The sequence below is a fragment of the Grammomys surdaster genome, unplaced genomic scaffold (genome assembly GCF_004785775.1).
Source record: "Grammomys surdaster isolate TR1022 unplaced genomic scaffold, NIH_TR_1.0 273, whole genome shotgun sequence".
NCBI lineage: Eukaryota > Metazoa > Chordata > Mammalia > Rodentia > Muridae > Grammomys > Grammomys surdaster.
Genome location: NW_021604714.1, coordinates 1,948,083 through 1,969,423, shown reverse-complemented (window position 1 = coordinate 1,969,423; position 21,341 = coordinate 1,948,083). Strand labels below are relative to the sequence as shown.

At 54.7% G+C, this 21,341-nt stretch overlaps 1 protein-coding gene across 2 annotated transcripts in view; it reads left to right on the top strand.

Moving 5' to 3' along the window:
* Window positions 1-220: 220 nt before the first annotated feature.
* Unc5b (unc-5 netrin receptor B) overlaps window positions 221-21,341 on the top strand; it is a 68,351-nt gene continuing 47,230 nt past the window's right edge. For both annotated transcript variants that reach the window (XM_028776811.1, XM_028776810.1), the window contains exon 1: window positions 221-710. In XM_028776811.1, the coding sequence (XP_028632644.1) occupies window positions 632-710 (79 nt within the window). In that variant the 5' untranslated portion in view covers window positions 221-631. The remainder of the gene's footprint in view (window positions 711-21,341) is intronic.

Genomic DNA, 21,341 nt, shown 5'->3' with positions numbered 1-21,341 from the left:
TTTTCAGCGGACGGGTTTTCTAGTGCTTTGGGGCTTACGTTCTTCAAGAATCCCCTCTGATAAGGCCCCAGCTCGGCCGCGCCTACACAGTGGTTGGGTACCCCCCTCGCTGGGCCCCCGTGGCCCCGCCCCCGTCCTCCAGGCCCCGCCTCCGATCGCGTGAGGCCCCGCCCCGGCCGGCTGACTCCAGGGCGAGCGCGCGGCGGCGCTGGGCATTGTGGCCGGCGGCGGGGCGGGCGAGGGCGCCGAGCCGCGGGGAGCGGCAGGGCGCGGAGGGGAGCGCACACCCCACTCGGCCAGACTTCGCGGCGCGGCCGCTACGAGCGCCGCTGAGCGCACTCCACTGGGATCGCACAACTTCGGAGCAGGGCGCGGACGGCGCTCGCAGCGGGAGAGCGCGGAAAGGGCGCACCAGAGCCGGGATCCCCCAGCGGCATCCGACTCCGGGAGCGCTCCGAGCCGCCGGGCGGCCTCCCGGCGCTGCGTGGTTGCCGCTGCGTCCACGGAGGGCACGGGCTGGCGCTGCCGGGCGCCTGCGAGGACGGCGAGGCGGCGGCGAAGGCGAAGGCGGCGAGGCTGGGGACCGGGAAAGAACCCCGAGGGAGAGGCGCCCGGGCCGGGCGACAGGAGCATGAGGGCCCGGAGCGGGGCGCGGAGCGCGCTGCTGCTGGCGCTGCTGCTCTGCTGGGATCCGACACCAAGCCTAGCAGGTAGGAGCGAGAGGGAGTGGGACATGGGGGATGCGGTCCTGGCGCGTCCCAGCGTCCAACTGCAAGTTCGGGTGGTTCTTGGCGGAGTCACTGCGCTCCGAGAATGCAGTGGACGCGCCCAAGTTAAAAGGCAGCTTCGGTGCCCAGGAGAGGGGGCGACGCGTGGCCACCTGGGGTGCCACGTAAGCTCGAAGCTCCCTGCTCCTGCCTCCAAGGGATAGTTGCTTCCACTGGAATGGGGTCTGATTCACTTACAAGTGACCCCTGATTGCCACCGAAAAACTGTCGCTGCCAGGGCCAGGTGTGTGTTCGCTGCAGTTCGCCTGCTACTTAAAGTCTGAGTATACGCTCCCGCGGGCTGCACGCGCTGCAGTCTGCGGGTCGCAGAGAGCCGGAAACTGCAGAACCCTGGAAGCGCTTCTTCCCCTCAGCCTTTGGGGAGCCGAGGCCCGAAGGCTTTAGCTATTGAAGGGGGAGGGGCCGAGTCCTGTACACCCTGCTCTCCCAAGGTGCGGCGAGGGCGGGTATGGAAAGGTTTCGTGGTTGGTGGATTGTTTGGGGGGTGAGTGTTGGCAGAGTGGAGGGGCGTAATGTGTCCCCTGTCGACTTTGCCTATTTTCAGTAGGTTATTGGCCTTCTCAACTGTCCGGGATTTAGACCAGGTGCGCCTCTGCACCGCACCTACACCTAGTAAAGATGCTCTAAGAGGGTTTAACGGACTCCTAAGTTTATAAAGTCCCCAATTCTCCTCTCTAACCGCGAAAGTGGACGCGTCTTGCAGGCTTTAGTAACTCGGCTAGGCGTTGCAAAGTGGGCTGCGTCTTCCTTGGAAGGAAAAGTACTCATTCGCACCAACCTCTGTGGTACCCAAGCAGGTGAACTGCCGTTAGGGTGAATCGACTCCCGGAGCTGATGTGGGGGTTGGAGGGCCACCTTAGACAAAGACCTCCCTGAGAATGGGGAAAGGAAACTAGCAGAAAGTGAACGAGTTGAAACATCTTTCCCCACCCCACCACCCTCAGTGATGATGGCATCCGCTCTCCCCTCCTCCCCACCTCTCTTTCTTCAAGAGCTCCTCTGGAATGAACTGATTCCCACGGCCGAAGCTAGTTTATAGCACATCCCCCCACTTTTTCTTTCTCCCGGAGCCTTGTGCTTGTAAAGTTACAACACTCAATCATTTGATCCGAGTTAATTATGATTTGGGCAGACTCGGGTATTTAAAGCAGTGTTTTGAAGTTGGAAGGTAATGATGGAGAAGGACGCTAAACGACCAGCCTTGTTTTAAAGGGTGCACTTAGGTGAGGGAGGGGCCAGATTGGGTGTTAGTTTCTGTTTAAGAGTGTCTGGGGGTGATTGGAGGGTAGAATGAAGTCTTTGGAAATAGCACATGGGCCAGGTTGTATCTTGGGAAACATTTTTTTTTTCATATCTACCAGCAGGGTAGTGGGATCGGGAATAAATACCACAGTTACTGGGGGTGGGGTTCCATTTGGAGAAAAATGGGACTGCTGGCCCCGAAGTTCTCTGGATGGGTGGGCTGGACCAGCAATGCTGGAGATGCCCTGCATTTTCTGCTTAACAAAGCATTCAGCCCTCATCTTCCCCGGAAGAAACCCCAGGCCCAGGGCTTTGATGGATTTGGGCATGAACGGTGCCCAGTCAGAAATGGTCTCTAATACCCAGCTTTGATTTCTCACCAGTGAGCAGAAGCGGTGTTGGAATTGTGTTCATTACATAGCACTGCGGGAGCCTCCTGCCCACTATCTGGAGAAGGGCCAGCTGCTGGGGTCTGCCTGCAGCCTTCCTATGCCCAGAATATGCTGCCCTTATGGAACCTACCTTCTGAGGGCAGAGCATGCCCCTTCCTCCCACACAGCCTGGTTTCCCCAATGCCACAGGCATGGAGCAGCTTTCTACCAGGATGCCATTTGGGTTTTTCCAGTGACTCCTGATCCCATTTCACTGATGGGGAAAAGCGAGGCCCGAGCTCAGGCTTTCCCCACATCTTGTCTTCACACCGATTTCCTTTTTTTTTTCTTCTCCGAGACAAAGTTTCTCTGTATAACCCTGGCTGTCCTGGAACTCACTCTGTAGACCAGACTGGCCTTGAACTCAGAAATCTGCCTGCCCCTGCCTCCCAAGTGCTGGGATTAAAGGCATGTGCCACCACTGTCGGACTTCACAATAATTTCTGACTAGGATGATGGGCTCCTTTATGTTAGCTAGGCCAACTTTGCCCAGGGTGGGGTTGGGGGTAGGGAGGACCTGTCCTTCGGCACCCTTCCACCTGGTTGTGTTGAGGTGTCTGTTGACAGGCAGGAGCGATTACTGGGAAGGCTCCAAACAAAGTACAGGTACTTCCCAATTTTCTCCTGAGAATCTGGTAGTCAACTCCTTGAGAGTGCTGAGACTTTTTTTTAAAGCATCAAGTTTGATGATGGAAGAATCTAAACCAGACCCCTAGAACCACAGACCCTTAGGAAGACACCAGCTAGCAAGTGACTGGCTGGGAGAGGCCACTTCAAAGGCACCCGGCTGGCTCTGGTAGCTTCCTTCGACCCCACCCCAGTCATGCAGCCCTTCCAAGGCGTCCGGCTGGGACAGCTGAGCCAGAGTTGAGAGCTCTTGATCAGTCTTTTAAAGGTGCAATTAAAGAGGGAGTTTTCCCAGTGTCTGAGCTGGTGGCGCTTGTGTGGCTTTGGTGGGTGGGTGTCTGAACCCTCAGCTCCCTCGGCACTGAAGCGAGCACCCATCTCGCTTAAACAAATGGAAATTCAAGTATCTTAATGGGCTTTCTCATTAACGTGGAAGTACAACTGCAGGGGAGGAATTTCTCCTGGAATCTCTCTGCTCTGGTTCTTCCCCTCCCCCTATACAATGGGGAATTCCTTGCGACCTAACTGCTTCCCTGTTTTTAACTCCTGGGGCTTTGGGAAAAGTGTTTGGAATTGCCCAAGATCACCATAGAGCTCAGCTGAGATAGGATTCGAACTCGGGGCTCAAGGGCCTGCCTCCTTCATCCCTCCATCCTTACTTGAAGGCCGGACTGCCTCCCTGGGGTCAGGATGCTGAATGGAATTAAGGTGCCTTCTAATCTGGGCCCTTGGAGATAGAATCCTTTTGGCAGTGGATCTCACCGGACTTGTAGCAGGAATGGGAAGTGAGCGTTGATTGGGGAGCACAAGCCTGTTAACAGAACACAGCTGGACCAAGTGTTGGGCATGGGGGCCCCAAGACTTGCTCACGAATGGCACCAACATCCAGCACTGGCTGTAGCAAAACACAGGTCACCGGCTAAGCTCCGCGGCCTACAGAGTCAGATATCCACCTTTTACAGGGTAACATTTATTTGTGGAGTTGGGGACCCAACTGTCTCTGCTGGTTTTCTTATGGAATCCTTAGGTGAAAGGCACCGTGACCCGATTCTTGTTCGTGGGGACTAGTATGAGGTTTGGGGTCTCCAGCATCCTTTCCCTGAGTCACCCCCATGCCCAGGGTGACTATGGGCTGCCGTGGACTTTGGGGGACAAGCAGAGTGGGCTGTATCCCTTCCATCTCAGGTGCTTGGGCTCAGGTTGGTGATCCTGAGGGAACACTACTTAATTCCCCTATACCCACCCCGGGGGGGGGGGGGCTGGCCACAGTACCATCCTGGGGACTCTGGAGTAGGGTTTCAGGTAGCAAGGAGACAGTTGGAAGCTCGGGTCTGCAGGAAAGGGGAAACGGACTGGATACTGGGCTTCGAGTTGAGGTTGGTGGCCATGGGCCCAGAGAAACTGCTGCTTAGGCAGATGGCCTCCAGGGGGGAGAGAGAGGCTGCTGCCAGGCCTGAGCTGGCTCCTCTACTGGCATCCTTCTCCTCCGCCTCTCCACCAGCTTCCTAAACAGCTTCCACAAATGGAGTCATTAAAGCTGTGAAGGCAGAATGAACCCAAACAAGTGCGGGCTGGGCTTTTCCCCTCTCTCTTTTAAAGGAAATTTAGAATACCATAATGAGAATCATTCAGGAAGAAAAAAAAAAGCACGCGTCCGAAGGCACCAAGAACCCTGCTCCCCTCCGGACTGGCTGGGGCCTGAAATCTAGGCCGGAGCGCCACCTCCTGCCCTTTTGGATCCTGTACGGGCTCGGCACCCGGGAAGGGGGGCTTCCCCCGCCCCCTGTACCTGGGCCATTTTGGTGAGCTAGGGCAACAAGTGAGCCCCTCCTAAAGGCTTCTGGGAGAAGACTGGCACTCTAAAGCCTGCTGCCGGCTGGCTGTTCCCAGGGAGTTCGTTGACAAGCCAAATGTGGATCCCTGGATCTGGAGGCTGTGGATCGGAACGGAACTCCGCTGCAGCCCGCAGGCAGACAAGCCCAGACTGAGTTCCCTAAGCTACAGGTCCCCACCCCCCACGCGCCTTCCTCTGGCTCCTAGGCTTCCCGAGGCTAATGGCAGGGAAAACATTTGCCGAAGTGCAGGCATAAATCAGCTGTCTACCCCCTCCCTCCTTTTGTGTCGTTTCCCCTCCCAAAGCTCCCGGGCTTTGGAGCTGCTTGGAGCTCCTGTTTTTCCCCTTCTCTACAAAGCCTCCTGATTAGCATCGCCGGAGCTTGGGGGTTGGATTCAGTTCAGTCACCTGGTGTCACCAAGTACCAACCACCGTCCACCAAAGGCCTCCTGTTCCTTGTGTCCCCCTCGCTCCTTTCTCCCCACCTAATCTAAACTGATGTGGGTCTACCTAGTCCCCGCAGCAGTGCCTCGGTGCCGCCTAACCACTGAGCACAGTGCCCTGCTCCTTTGCGCGGCCCCTCTTTTCTCAGCTCCCCCAAGGTGCCCCCCCCAGCGCATCACAACTTCCCAGGCTCCAGCAAGGCGGACCTGTGGGTGTGGGTGTGAGATTGTGCACTGAGGAGTGTTTGTGAGAATGTGCGGTGGGAGGGTGGCAGGTGGAATAGTGTGGGGAGGGGGAGGGGGAATGTTATTCCGCTCTTAGGTGTGGGGGGTGTGTGTGTGTGAGTGTGTAGGTGAAGTGTGCAGGAGGACCAGAGTGTGCTGTGGTTTCCACCTTTTGTATAGGAGGGTGTGGCGTGTGTCGGCTGTGTGGGTGTTTGAGCACGTGGGTGTGTGCAGTGTCATGCAGGTGTGGTGCGCTCTGTTTGGGTATACATAGGTGTGTGTAATGAATCATGAAAGGCCTGGGAAGCTCCATCCATTGTGTCTTGCTGGGGATTCCTCTTCAGGACGGACCTGCCGTTTGCCCTGCAAGGCTAGAGAAGCCCCCCCTCCGGCTATCTCGCTGTTGGGAAGGCTGGAACACCTTCTCAGGGAAGGCTGGGACCAGGAAGCTGAGGGTGAAGTCTTGTGCCCTAGAGGGACCAAGAAAGGTTACTCACAGACAGCCCAGGAGCAAGGCCTGTTGATACAGGAAGCAGAAGACTACTGTCCTGTGCCCCTCCTCAAGGCCCAGCTCACCCAGAGCATAGTGCGGGGGTGGGGAGGTATGGGGATAAGATGTGTTGGCTCACTTGACTAGCTCCTACAGCCCATTTCTCTCAGGGACGTCTCAGAAGTGTTCTGGGGAAGGAGCTTGCAGGAAGGGGTCTCAGCATCTTGGGAGATGTGGCTGGGCTTGGACTTAGGCACACACACACACACACACACACACACACGCACAACTGAGCGTCCGCACTGAGGGAGCATATGGTGGCATTTCTCTTGCCCTTCCTGTTTGTGCCCATGCTAAAGACTGCCACCTTTCTACTCTCAGATGAGAAGTCATCTTTGAGGAGACTCGCACCCCAGGTCATGTGCACAGCACTTCATAATTTGCAAAACCTCTTTCTGTGTGGGACTCACCATGCCTGTGAGAACCCCTTTGGGAGGTAGATGCACTCCTGGAAAGCTGAAGAGGCAGGCTGGGCCCAGATCAGTCATAGAGGCCCTAACCCTGGCTCCCAAAGAGGTCACAGCCTATAGGGCACCCTGATGTCCATTCCAAGAAAAAAAAAATACAAAGTGGCTCTTAAAGTCTGGATGCTACAGGAAGACAACAGAGGGGGGCACAACAGAACAATCCTAAAAGCCTGGGGGCTTCCTAGAGGCTGTGTTGACCCGGAGCTCCACCACCAGTGTCCCTCCACCCCACAGGTCTCGGGGAACCTTGAGGATGCCCCTCCTGGTGCCTCTGGCTCAAGGTGGAACCTGGGGTAGATGGTTGAGACAGAAAGGTTTTTACATGGCTGTCTCTGTGTCTCTTAGAAATGGATGGAGCCTAGCAAGTAGGGGTGGGATCCTGTAGGGCATTAGGGGAGAGTTCTCTGCCTTCTGTCCCCACCTCCAAGCCCCAGTCTTCATATACCTCCTCTGTTGCCTTCTCTGCAGGGGCCAGTCCCTAGGGCCTAAGCTGCCAGGTAGGGGGCCTGACATGGCCATTTGGGATCTGAGAAGGCTAATATAGTTCCTTCCCCACTGCACCCTCAGACTCATTTACTGGCTTGCTTAACTGCTGTGCCTCAGTTTCCTGGTCTGTGGGACAGGGGTTGTAAAGTCCTCATAGAGTTGTTTTGAGGTCATCTGAGTGCACCCGAAGTAAGGAGGAATGATGCGCGGTGCCTAGCATGTCATGGGCGCTCAGAAAGAGAAGGGAGGTCTGGAGAAGGCAGGGAGCCTCAGGGCTTGGAGGCCCAGCCCCTCAGGCCTTGAACTTGAGACTGGGTTTTACTGTTTTTTCTTCTGCTGTATGACCCTGGGTGATCTCCTTTCCCTCTCTGGGTCAGGGTTGACTGCTCTCTCTCCCTGTCTGTGTTTGGAGCCTAGAAGAGGTAGAAGGTAGATCTTTAAGGGCTGTGGGCTTTTCTAGCTAGCAGTTAGCAGCAGACAGAGCTACCAACGACCCAGAACCACTTCACTTCATTTGCCTTTATAGAGGCCCATCCGGAAAGTCGATTTATTGACAGGGATGCCCGTGTGTGCATTATGCAGCCCTGGGTCTCTGTCTGTCTCTCTGTCTCTCTCTCTGTCTCGCTTTCTCTCTGTTTGCCTGCCTATAAATTACCTTCTAGGACTTAAGTTCACTCCATAAGCATCTCTTGCCTTAAAGACAGAGAGCCCTGGGTACTAGGGGGCTCAGGGGACTGAAGGAAGGAACCCACCAAGGCTTAAGGGGTCTACAGCAGTTCTAACAGGACAGACAGACAGCCTGTCTCTGGCTCCATTCTATTCATTTAGAAGTAAGGAAAGCTGATTTTAGGGCAGAGGTGAGGATTCCTAGCACACACTGGTCACAGGAACCCCAGCCCATTCCTACACTTGAGACAGCTCACACCAGCATCATTACCGGCAGGATTAGAAACAACAGGAAGTGTTTGTTGGAGGGTTGGGGTCAGGAAGGGCTTCCTGGATGAGAGACCGGTAGCTCTTAAGTACCCCCCTCGAAGGATCAGCAGTTTGGACCATGGAGTATAGGGAGTGCCTGGAGTTGTTTGTATATTGGGATGGAGGGGAAAAAACATCCACAGTCTGACCCAGAAGACTTTTTTGGAGCCTGAGGTCTCTGCTCACCATTGAGCAAAGAGCCCATGGCTTTGGAGCCTAAAGGATGTAATTTGGTTCAGTTCCTGGGCCAGGTAGTCAGCCTCTTGGTGCTCCTAGTTCCCTGGTGAGCCATGTGACAGAATCTGACCCCAGTTGGGGTCCTCAGAAGTCCTTGGCCTCTACTTTCCCTTGCTTTTCTCTACTACTCCCTTGGGCTGAGCTCTGGTGGGGGGATGGGCCATGCTCTCCTGTGTGGTTCTATGGGAGAACAAGTTACTGAGCCCCTGGTGGCAGCGTCCCCTTTGGTGGGAGAACTGAGGGATGGAATGGCAGGAAAGAGACCCACTTTTCTGCTTTCGGTGGCCCACCCTGTTGCCTGGGAGCTCAGAGGCATCTCCAGCTCTGATCACCCACTAGTCAGGCAATCCCCCAGAGGCCCTGTGTGGCGCCCGGAGGCATTACTGGCGTCAAGAGATGGAGCTGAGGCAAAGCGGCTGGTAATGCTATCAGGCGCCCGGCTGCCCCAACCCCGGGGCCTCTGCACCTAGCTCGGAGACTCGGAGCTTATAAGAAGTTGAATCAGAAATGCCAGGAAAAGTTGTTCCAAGTCCCCTGCAAGTCATTTTGTAACCCAGAAGGGCAGAGGCAGAGCCAGCAGTGACCAGAGATGGGGGTCACAGGGAACAGCATTGTCATGTCACACCTGTGTCCCTTTTCCTTGTTGCGGGGATGGGTTGAAGTGGCCAGGAGATCGCAATGGGAACAGAGCTGGGTACATCGGTCACTGTGTGATCAGGAGTAATGGGAGAGCCTGATGCGTCCTAGGACCAATAGTGTCAGGTGTGAGGTACCTGCAAAGTGAGAGAGAAACTGTGCAGGCGCCACAGGCCAGGAGGGAGCTCTGCCCGGTGCCTGTCTGCCTGGATGAGTAACTGCAGAGTAGGAGGTGCCCGGCCCTCTGCTCACCGCCTCCCCCTGGCTTGTCTGAGTAGACTCTTCTCACTAAGCACTTACCAAAAGCAGGCACACACAGTGAGTGCTAAGTCCTAGGTGGTCAGGGCCCTTTGATGAGAAAGAATTTGTTTGTCTAATAAAGCCACAAGGAATTAATGATCTGGTCCCTGCTGTGTGGGCAGCAGAGAACAGACTAGACACATCCTCGGCTGTAAAACCGTTATATTTGGTCAGGCATGGTGACACACACCTGTGATCCCAGGGCTCAGGAAGCAGAAACAGGAGTATCATAAGTTCAAGGCCAATATGGTCCACGTACCAGTTCCAGGACACCAAAGGTGCATACGACTGTATCTCAAAAATAGCGCTGTATCCGATTTGCCTGCCCAAGCCCATTGATCACTGTTTGGAGCTGCACAGAGTGGCCCTTGCGTGGACATTGGCTCTGCAGCCTGCAGCAGGTGCAGACTAGCAGCATGCAGGGAGGCGCAGGGCCAGGGGCCCAAGTCCAGGCCCAGCCTCCACAGAAACTGCCCCTAGCTTCCTGGCATGAGTGGAGCTCGTGAGGACAGCAGCTTTGGCTGCAGGGTCAGGCTGCTCACGGCTGCCCATGGTGCATCCCGCACTAACATTCAAGTACATTCCTAGGAGATAAATATCCCCGGGCCCTTGGCTGAGGCAGCAAGATGCCTGGCTCAGCTACCAGCCTCACAGCTGGGTACCCACTGGCCCTTGCCAGGAGTCACAGGCTGATCTGAACTCCTGTCTGGCAGCTTAAACAGCCAGGGCTGCTGGACACATTGACCCCTGCTGCAAATTTCATCTGGCTTCGCATTTCCTGGCTTGGCAGTTTGACTTGGTCTGGTCTCCCCTCCCTCCTCTCCTCTTGTCTCCTCTTCCCTCCGCTCCCCCCCCGGCGGTGCCCCTGGGGCCCCCCCCCCCCCCCCCCCCCATACACACAGAGGAACAGCAGAAGAAACCTAGGGAGAAACTGGAAGCCTAATTCTTAGTCCCAAAGCAGATCTTCTGGGTACCATTAGGCAGCCTCCCCCCTTTCTCTCCCTCCCCGCCCCAATCAAATAAGCAAGGTCCACCCTAGAATCAGAAAACTCAGGTTCAAGTCCCGGCTCCATCTCTAGGTACAGTTCCCTGAGCCTGGGACTCTTGTCTTCCAGTGGTCAACCTGAAGGTTGTTGAATGGGAAGGTAGAGTGGGAGAGACGGGGTCATGGAAGAGGGAGGGAGCCTACCCATAATTCCCTGCTCACCTTTCTTCTTCCTAGAAAGTGCTGCCCAACAGGCTATACTAGACCTAGGTTGGAAGGGATCATTCTAGTTGGGGGGTTCTTGGAGCCATCTTGGATAGCGCCCTAGTTGGCCCATGAATTCATTCCTAGCTAGATCCTAGGAGTTATCAGTGGGGGGTCTGTATTATCATCAGAAGCATCTCCAGGAGCTTGGAAGTTTTGGCTCAAGGGCCAAGTCTCTGTGACCCAGGGATAACAGACCCTCCAGGACTCTGATTTAACCCACCAGGAAAAGAAACAAAGAAACAAACAAACCAAAAACTGAGTTGTGCAACGCCAAGCTAGCAGACAGCTCTGCAAATTCTTTTGCTCTGCAACTTGCAGAGGCCCCTGTTTTAGAAACTGTTGTCTGAACCCCCAGAGGCTGTGACCCAGGGATTGCACTGCCTAAAAAGTGGGGCAGCGAGAGACACCATGTTCCCTTCTTACATGGCTGGAACCTGCTTGCTGGTGACTGAGTGGCCCTGGCTTCTCGCAGGCCTGGCTGGGCCATAAGTACCGAATGACGAATGTTTGGACCACTTTCCACACCTCACCATGCCCCCATGCCCTGGCATGTGCCCTGTGCTCACGAGCAGAGGAGACCGGGTGCCATGTCAGGGCAGGTTAGCGTCAGCTCCGGCTTGGCTGGCACGTGAGCCAGTGTACCATCTGCTATGCCCGGTAGAAGTTATATAAGCCTCTCCTGGCCACCCGTTCTTAGAAAACGGGCAGGCAGGATGGACAAGCCAATCACAGGTTGTCCAGAGACAGAGAGAGACAGAGAGAGACAGACAGACAGAGAAAGAGAGAGAGAGAGAGAGAGAGGGGGGGGGTCAGGGCAGAGGACACTGAGATTGGAAGGATACAGGATGAGGGTTTCTGCCTCGAGGACTCCAGGAAATATGTAAAGCCTGCTGACTGCATACCTGGGTTCTCAACACCACCTTACCACCCCACTGCAGAGCCTGAATGCACGTGCGCGCGCGCGTGTGTGTGTGACACAGGGCCCCTTCCCCTTCTCCAGTTCCTGGAGTCATCCTGCTTCCTACCTTGGGTCAGATGCAAAGCATGGTTCTGCATCTCAGACAAAGAATCAAAGAATGCATATCCTTGGGAGCTCTGGAATCAGCCAAGAACCTTCGGTTGCCAGCAGCCCGCCCGTGGCCAGGTGGACTCCGTTTGCCCTGTTTCCTCATCTGAGATGTGGGAATAGCATAGCTTACTTGCAAACAGCCCATAAAGGGCTGAATCAGGTGAATCCTATGGAGGTCAGAGGAGATGGTCCACAGTTGTGCTTGTGATCACTGTCTGGTGCTGTTCTCTTTTGTTTTGTATGTGTGTATGATGTGTGTATGCACATGCATGTTTGCAACTGCAACACACATGTGTGTATGCATGAGGAGGCCAGAGGAAGATGGCTGCTTAGCAATTTCCTGTAGAGTGATGGATGCTGACTGAACTGAAGGAGTTGGGGCTGTCCTCTCAACTGCAGACTTTCTGCCCTGTGACTGGGTCTGGGTAAAGGCAGGTGGAATGATGGGGCTCTTCCAAAGATGGGCTCAGCCTCAAGGTAGCCCTTGGTCATTTAAGTATAGCCAGGGAAAGCATGTTTACTAGGATGCGGTAGCCATAGGAGTATGCCAGCATCATCCAGGAGATATGGGGCTGACAACCTCAGTGTGCCCGTGGGGCGGGGCCTGGCAAGCCAGGGGGCACCGGAGTTGATGACTGGAAGAGCATACTCAAGCCTGAGAATCTTGCTTGGTGGTCAATGAGTGTTTATAACACCTTGGTGGTGCAATCCACTCTGACCTGGATCCTGTGGCCTTACAAAGGAAGGGGCGGGGCTGAGAGTCTGCCTCTTCTAAGAGGGCCACTGGCAGAGTCCGATAAGACAGGCTTCCTGCTTCCCACCTTGGCTACCTTACCAGAGCCCTTGCCCACTGCCAGGACACTGCTGAAAAAGGAAACCAAGCAAAATCCCTGGGTGCTGGGCTCTCTCATGTCACTGCCCTGGCCTTCCTTTCCAAGGCTTTTTTCTAGAGAATTCTTGTGTTTAGGGATAGAAGGAACTTCCCTCAGATCTCCTTAGAAACAGTAAACAGCAGTCTCACCAGAGAGCACGTGAGGGTGACCTCTGGACTTGAGTAAGCCAGTGTGAGAATCACGGCCTGCTGGATACCTCCCAAGGTCTTTGCACGATTTGTGTACTTATGTATTCCTGTGTGTGAAGCTGTGTGTGTGTGTGTGTGTGTGTGTGTGTGTGTGTGTGTAGACCGGAGGACAGTCTGGGACGTCGTTCCTCAGGGATCGTCCTTCTCTTTTTGAGTCAGGGTCTCTAACTGGTGTGGAATTCACTTAGTAGAGTTCTACGTCAGATAGCCCTGGGAATCAGCCTGGCTCTGCCTCCCCAGTGCTGGGATTGCAGGTGTGTTCCGCTCTGCCTGCCTTTTTTATATGAGTTTTGGAGATCAAACCCAAGGCAAACATTTTACTGGTTGAGCAGGACTGAGCTCAGAGAGGAAAGCTGCTGATTCCAAGTGTCCAGAAGAGCCAAGGCCACACAGGTTGGTTTCCAGGCCTTGCCCCAAAGGTAGAATCAGGGACAACTCTCCACAAGCCAATTGCCACACTAGGAATCGATTTCACTTGTCTATTCACTGACTGACCAGTGACCCAGCCTGCTTTTCCTGAGCAGGGACAGACATCTGAAGATGCTCATCTGCCCTCTCTCTCCCTGGGTACGTGGGTCAGCCCCTTCACCCAACTATGTCCTATTTTCTTTCTTGATGTAACTGAGGGTTGGATAGCTGGAACCAATGTTCCCTACAGGCAAGATTCCAGATCCCACCAGACTTCAAACTCTTATCTGGTACCATTCTGTCTGGGCTTTGGTGGTTTTGGAATCATGAGAGGAAAGGTCATCCCACCTTCACAAACTGGGGGAGCCGTGGAGGTGCCCTGGGTGTGTCCCAGGCTTGTCCCCTGACCAGAATGGGCTGTTTGCTCAGAAAGCAACTGAGTGACAGAGACTTGGTGTGGGTTTGGTTCAAGGGGTTGTTGTTGGTGACAACTTTGAGAGGGCAGTGAGGACACAGCGGGGGTCATTGTCCCCATGCTCCTTCAAGGCAGAGATGCCACATCTAAACAGTATGCTTCTCTCTGAGACTCAGTTTCTCTACCTGTTATATGGAGGATTAGCTTAGCAGACTCAAATCTCTTCCTTATTTCTGTCGAACACTTTCTAATGTCCCCAGTGTCGCCTGTGGAATTTCCTTAGGGGTAGAGAGAAAATGTCAATGTCCATTGGCCTCAAATGGCTGGGTGACATTTGAACATGGCAGGAAATCACTGTGGGCGCCCCGTGAATATAAGGGAGCGTTGGCAGAAGCATGGATTCCATAGCTTATGGAGAAGAGACCTTGTTTCCACATAAGGAAATCTTCAGTGTGGAACACGGGAACCCAGGGCTTGACTGGACTGACACCTTTTTATCCTGTGTCAGCTCAGATGTCCCCTCTTAGAAAGCTTCTTAACAGCCCATCTGTCAGTACTTGCCACCACCTGGGGTTGTCATGTGCGTACACACAGAAGTTCTCTGGTTTATCTGGCTTCTCACTCCACAAGGGCAGGGTTGTGTCCCTTGGGAATGCCCCAGTGCCCAGAACAGTGTCCCTCCCACACAGAGTAGGCCTCAGTGAACATAGGCCTACTAAGGGTGTCCCAGAAGCATCAGCTAGAGTTTGATGGAGTTCACACACCTGCCTTTCTCCAGCCAGGTCTGCAGATCTAGGTCTGGCTTAGACACTGGGTCTTTGCAAGGCTCCCAGTGATGCTAGCCTGTATCCCCCACAACAGTAGGCACACGGTTCTGTTCAGAGATTCCAGCCACGGTAGCTGTAGGCTTGGACCTGGGTGCTGGGACTCCAGCTCCTTTGTAGTTCTGTTGTGCAAAGAAGGCTGGGATTAGGTATACTCTGGGCCCTCATGTCCCAACTACATTTTACCTTTCTGGAGATGCCTTGTGACTTTACAGCATTCTTTTGTTCCACAAGGCAAACAGTTCCCTGGTGAGATAACCTTGCCAACCCCTATTAGGAAACTGGTATCCTCTCTCTCCCAAATAAATGGCAAAGTGCTGTCCAGGGCCCTGTTGCCCTCTCTCCCAGTGCCTCAGAAATACCGATGGCTCTGGGCCCCAGCAGCCCCAGCACCTCCATTTCTCTGACAAGACAGCTGAGCTGTGTTGGAACCTGTCTCTTCTCCCCTGATAGCACGCAGTTTAAATAAGATCTTCATTTACCAGAAGTTCACACCACAGCTCATGTGTTATATGAGAAGCAGCAATCTCACGTTTGCGGGGAATGCTGTTCAGGGATGCGACTGGGGTGGCGGGGGAGGGGGGGCGTCACAGAGAGGGTATGTGAGGAAGGAGGGACTCTTGGAATCTGAGCTGGCAGTCCAGCCCCAGTGCTGGCAGTGCCAGGCTCCTCTTGGCTCAGCGTGGGGCAGCTGGGGGAGGTGCCATGGCTCTGTGAGCTGACCTCAGGCTGCTGGAAGGCTCAGAGCCGGATGGGCGCATGATGTCACCACCACTTCCGCCTGTTGGCACTCCCAGCAAGGCACTAGGTCATTTACACGTCTTTGGTCTGTTAGGAAGAGACTCTTGGTGAGGATTTATTGGTTGCTTCTGCCTTCCTTAGAAGCCTTTGTTAGGAACCTAATAAGGAAGGCACTTGGTGACCATAGACAGACCAGACTTAAGCCACCACCCTGAGTCTCTCCTCACTCTGCACGTCCTGGGCCACAGAGAAGTGAATAAGCAAATTCTAGTTGCAGGGTGTCTTGCAGCCAGGGTAGGAGATGGGTGGCATGACCCTGCTTATGCAGAGGGGGAAACTGAGGCAGTGGGAGTTTGAGCACTGGGATCATCTGGGCTGACAGGCAGGTTGCTACTGCATTTCTGAATGTGGCTGGAGTCTTTTCTCTCTCCGGGCATTAGTTTATTACAATGACCAGTACGCTCTATGACCTTGAGGTGGGATGATGCCTCAGTTTCCCCCAAAGTAAACCAAGAGCAGGCTTGGGCTGTCTTTCAGTCCCTTTAGCCTTTCCTTGCAGGCTTCCAAGTGTACGCCACACTAAGGAGATGGGGAAAGAGGGTCCTGTGGTCACCTCATCACAGGGTCCGCGGTCCAGGCTGATGCACCCATAATAAATATCCAGCTGACAGTTGTTAAGCCGCATCCCAACCTCTGAATAAATAAAAAGCTGCCTAGAATAACAGCCCCGGAAAATGCTGGAGGTTCCTGCTAGCTCTCAGTGTCCCTTCCACTGGTCAAACCTGTTTGCCTGGACGCCCACCCACTCCCATAGTCTCCCCTCCCCTATGGCTCCTCAGGCCCCTGTCCATCACTTCAGCCCCAAGTGCCTGGCCTGGCTTTTGTTTGTAGCTCTGTAGTCTGTCCAATGCCCCTTACTCCTTCAGCAGGCAGAGCAGCTAATAGGGACCATTTCTGCAGCTGACAGCTGAGGGACAGGCCAGCCAGCTCTCCAGGGGCTGGGGGTGGGGCACAGAAGAGATGCCCTTCAGCTCAGTCTTCAGAACGTCGCTGACATTTCCTTCTGTGGCTCCCTCCCTGTGATATGAACCAGCTACTGCCTCTGGCAGAGGTTACCAGGAAGTTAAAACCAGGGCCCACAGGTGGCCCCAGGATATCCCAGAGCACATGGACACCCACTTGATGTTCTGTGAATGTTGTATGTGAGCTGTCTGTGCCTCCTGGCTTTCTCCTGTTAGGTCCCCCGTGTAGAGCCATGGAGGGTGTGAAAGGACAGACAGAGCTGGAAGGCCCATTTTATAACTAAGGATACCGAAGCCTTGGGCAGTGGGTGTTTCAGACTGCTGCTCAGAGCTCACAGTGGCAGATCCTGGATTTGAACAGGAATCTGAGGCCTGTGCTCTTGACCCTGACACAAGAGAAAGGCCCAGGAAAGTCCATCATGGGTAAACAGTGCCCACCAGAAATGTGCCTTCCACACTGAAACCAGATGCAGCCTGGGGTTTTGCTGAGAGTGTCCTAGGGGTCATAGTACCCTTCTGTGGCCTTCTTGGGACTGTTGGGTCCTGCCTTTGTGTAGTATTTGCTTCTAGGTGTGTGTGTCGGGGGGGGGGGGAATAAATGTCCTAGAATTTTGGGTAGAACTTTCATGGGGTTTGTAGGAGCACAGCTAGCCAGGGGACCCAGCTAGTCTTGTGACTCAGTTAGAGATTGCTAGCTCTAGTTGCCCTTGGGAATCTTGGTTCCCCTCCCTTCTCGGTTGGGAGAGGTAAGAGTTTAGAGCTGGGGTGGGGGCGGCGGAGGTTTAACAGGATGCGGCATCTAGTTTTCTCCGGGTAGGTTACATTCCTCCCTGTCTGGGCCAGAAAGTCCTCCCCCACGTTTGTCCCCTAGGACCCGGGCAGGTCCCCTCTGCCCTCCCAGGCTCCTCGAGGCCTCATGCACCAGTGTGCTGCCTCTGACATTCCACCCCAGCAGATAAGGATCCTGTCTGGCGCCTGGGTGCTTTTCTCCTCCTCCTTTCCAAATCTGTCCCCTGATTATCTGCAGACAGCCCCTCTCCAGGGGGCCACCAGGGACTGGGCTGAGAGCTCAGAGCAAGACCGAGGTGGAACCAGTTAACAGCCACCCCCGCTCCCCTTCCCAGCCCCTCACCCATCTCTGTCTCTGCTAAGCTCCACTAGAGGTTTAGCTCGAAGCTGAGGACTGGTTTCCTAAGGGTAGGGCTGACTAGCTTTCACCAGGAGAAGCATGTGTGTAAACTAAAGGCTGGGCCAGAATCGGGACTGAGGGTGGAGTCACTTTTGTGGTCCAGCACGCCTCAGCCCTGGGCCTGGATAGTGCCCAGAGGGGATGTGGTAGAGATTGCAGTCAGCCAGCCAGACGTCCACATCCTGTGGGAGCATCTGGCCCGGGAAGGGCTCGGGACACTTTGGGACGGAGAAAGGGAGTGACAGAGGGCTCCCAGGGCCCAGCAAGAGACTCTGGGGAGTGGTCTCCCAAAACCAGATGATGCCCTGGCTTCTGGCTTCTGGCTGTCTCAGCCTTTGAACCTCATCCCCTACCTCCAGAGCTTCCGGTCTCACAGGCGGTCAGTCTACAGAGAGGATGACCCATTCAGGACCAGAAAGGCTCAGCAAGCCCTCTGACGAGCCAGCAAGTCTGGCCTACTCTTTCCCAGGACTGCATCACAAGCCCTGCCTCGCCAGGAGGTGGGAGCCCTCTGTTCTGGCTCACTGGCTTTCTTTGTCAGTTATGACCTCTGTGATTTTTTGGGCAAGTTCCCTTTGGTCTGTGGATCTCATATTTCTGCTGTAAACTGAGGGTGTCTTCTGGTGGGGGCAGGAGGGAACAGACACCACTTTTCCTGACCCAGCTTCCCAGAGTAAACGTTTGGAGGGGACGCCTGTAATTAGGAAGCCAGCCCATGATTCAGATCAGGCCAGGAACCCCCAGTACAGGGTAGAGGCTATGAAGAGCAAAAGGCCATCTCACCTAGCACTCTTTGCCTGTGCAGGCTTTCCCTAAGACTCCCTCCCCTCCCCCAGCCTCCCTGCTAGCCCCTCCCCAGCCTCTAAAACACCCGCTGGGGGTTGGGGGAAAGCTCCTAGAGATCATCTTTATGGCTTCCTGGACCTGGAGCCCGAGGGCTGAGAATCTGGTGGTATGGGTTAGGTTCCTCCTGAGCGCTATCCCACCCCCCACTCCCCAGCCTGTCAGCTAGTTAATTTACAGTCTAGGGCCAGGAGGAACTGTCCTTGAGCCTTCAGCAGGGCATCCACTTAGTAAAGTACCTCTTAGAGCTTCTGGGAGCCGGTCTCCCACCGCCTTGACTGACCCAGGCTGTGGCCCCTTCGCTGTGCACACCCAGGGTCTCCCAGCCCACACGCCTCGTTGAACATCTCATTAGATATGGTTTGCCTTCTGTGCAAGGAAGATCCTCTGTCTCCTTTGAGGAGATGAATGAGGAGCTTCAGGTTCAAGGATCTCTGGAGTTTGAGGCTCCAGAAGACCACAGGGCTCTCTGTCTTTTAGGTTTTTCGTGACAGGGTTTCTCTGTGTAGCCCTGGCTGTCCTGGAACTCACTCTGTAGACCAGGCTGGCCTCGAACTCAGAAATCTGCCTGCCTCTGCCTCCCAAGTGCTGGGATTAAAGGCGTGCACCACCACCGGCGGCTCTCTGTCTTCTTGACAGTAGTGAGCTCTTGGTTTTATTATACTTTTTTCTCTGTGCCCAAACTACCAAGGAGTGCCCAGAATTTCACTTATGGTAAGAAGAAGAGTTCATCTATAGCCCAGTAGTGGTATGCCTTCAGTGCTTGGGAGGCTGAAGCAGGGGGAATCACTTGGGTTAGCCTGGTCTACAGAGCGAGTTCTAGGACTACACAGAGGAACCTTGCTTCAGAAAGAAAGAGAAGGAAGTGTCTAGATGGAGCCCGTTGTACAGCTTGGGAGTTGGGGTTCTTATCCTGAAGCCTTGGGGAGGTGGGGGGAGGGATATTTGGATGTGGTTGGGGCTCCTGGACTATGAAAGTTCGGGGACAGTGGGGGTGAGTGTGTGTGTGCAGGCTGGTTAGGGGCCTGCCCCAGTGAGGGAGGGCTAGGAGCCCAGTGTGGGATAAACAGTAAGAGGCCAGCTAGCCGGGAATTAGTCCCTTCAGGTGTGAGCACAGGCCATCTTGGGACAACCAGAGGCCCCTCTTTATTGTCACAAGCTCTGATGACTGACTAGCTTCCAATTCCCCCTCCCATCCCTTAGTCTTGGGACAAGCTACTGAGCCTATCTGAGCCTCATTTTCAACTACAAAACAGAATCCATAGCATCCTGACGACCATATAACATTGCCACAGAGTTCAGAGAGCCCTCTGGCTTGTTTGCTCCTACTGGAGCCTGGATCTGAAACTCAGCTCTTCCCTCTTCCTGATCCAATCCTCAGCTCTCTGGTCTGTAAAATGGGTAGATGAGCCCTACGGTGCACGGAAGTAAATTAACCAAAGGTCCTTAGCACGGAGCCTGGAGCATTCTTAGCACCGGTTAGTGGAAAGGTCACTGCCTCTCCAGGTGTGTTTATACACCCTGTGCTAAGCGGTGTGCAGTGGGGCTGAACTGGAAGCCTCCTGACTCCACCCTCAGACTAGCGACCCCCATCTGGAAGCTGGAAACGTCTTTCCTGGGGAGTGATGGTGTGTGCTGGTGCGCCAGTACTTGAGTTTATGTTTAGCTGTGACCAGCCAGAGGGTCTGGAGTGGGGGCGGGGCAGTGGGAACAAGCTGTAACCTGAGCTGGGAGAAAGAAGTGAAGAGGTGGGGTAAGGTCTCCACACCCCCCACGCAAGAGACCTAGTTCTCCCATGTCTTCCCACAGGTGTGGGGACAGTGAAGGCCATGCTTCATTGGCTTCCCCATAAATGACTACGGTCATCGACACCCCCCCCCCCCCCAAGAAAGGAATCTGGCCATCTGAATAAGTAGGAGTGTGGAAACAGGAAAGCCAGTGGGCCATAGTCCTGACCTGGGACTCGCTTCCTGTTAGGGACTCCAGCCTTCCCATGAGGTGGAGTGCCAGGCACTGGTGGCTTGTGGAACTCATGTTTCAGAGTAGGGATCAGGAGAGTCAGGTGAAATCCACCAGAACCTGCCGTGGCTCCCACAGGGCTCCCTGGGGGACAAGGCAGAGCTGGTCTGGGCGGATCACTGGCCAGACCTGCCATCATTACAGGCTTCTGGCTTCTGTCTGCCACCCCTCGATGGTGACTATCCTGCCACCTCAGCTTCTTGTTGTCCACGGGGCTCATGGCAGGTTCTTCAAGCCTCTCTTCCTGGATGATCAGGCTCTTCTATGCCTCTACCCAGGCTTTGGAAGGGGGAGTGTCTGGACCTCCTCAGGAAAGAGTTGCGAACCTCCCTGTTCCTCTCATCTGTGAGCTGTCCCGGGTGGAGGGAGAGCAAAGCCAGGTTTGAGGGGCCCTCTGCAAGCCATCCTAAGTATAAAGTATACCTTCTCCAGCCGGCCTGCTGTAACCTAGAGAAGGCTGACCGCTCTTCTCCTCGAGTGCCGGCTGAAGCTTCTTCCCCAGTACATTCCTGGAGGCTGGTGATGGCTAGCAGGCGACTCTGAGAACTGTGGCTGGATTTCCGGGGAAAGCATTTCCCATACAAAGATCTGCACGGGTCGGGGGTTCCACCAGTTAGGAGAGCCAGTTACCCAGAAGAGGCTCCTCCAAGCCTGGGAACTAGCATGGTAATGAAGGAGTGAGGCAGGTCTGGTGCATGAGTCTGAGCAGCTGAGGGCTCCACATGCAGGTCCCTGGCAGGTCCCTTCACCTCGTAGGCAAGAGGGCCTGTGAGGTCATTCCCCCAGCGCAAAGGCGGAATTCCCTGGGAGTGGGTGTGGTGGGTGGGTGTGGTGGCTGGTACCAGATACTCCTGGGTGACTGGAAGCTAGGTTCTTTGGGTCATTTTCCTGAATTTCTGTCCTATGGTCTCCAAGGATAGGTCTCTGGGGCCAGAGAGTTGGCTCATTGGTTAAGGGCACTTGTTATTGTTATGAAAGACACAGGTTCGATTCTCAGCAGCCACCCAGAGACTCACCATCTCGCATGTGGTGCACAGACTCATATGCAGTCAAAACAGTCATACACAAGATGATGATGGTGATGGTGATGGTGATGGTGATGGTGATGATGCTTTTGCATAGGTCTGGGCTGGATGCTCAATATCGCCGTACGTGTGGAGGCCACAGTGCCTGTTCACTGGGAACTGCTAGTCCATGGGAGGACTGGCCTTGAGCTAGGTGAAAGCAGACTCAGTAA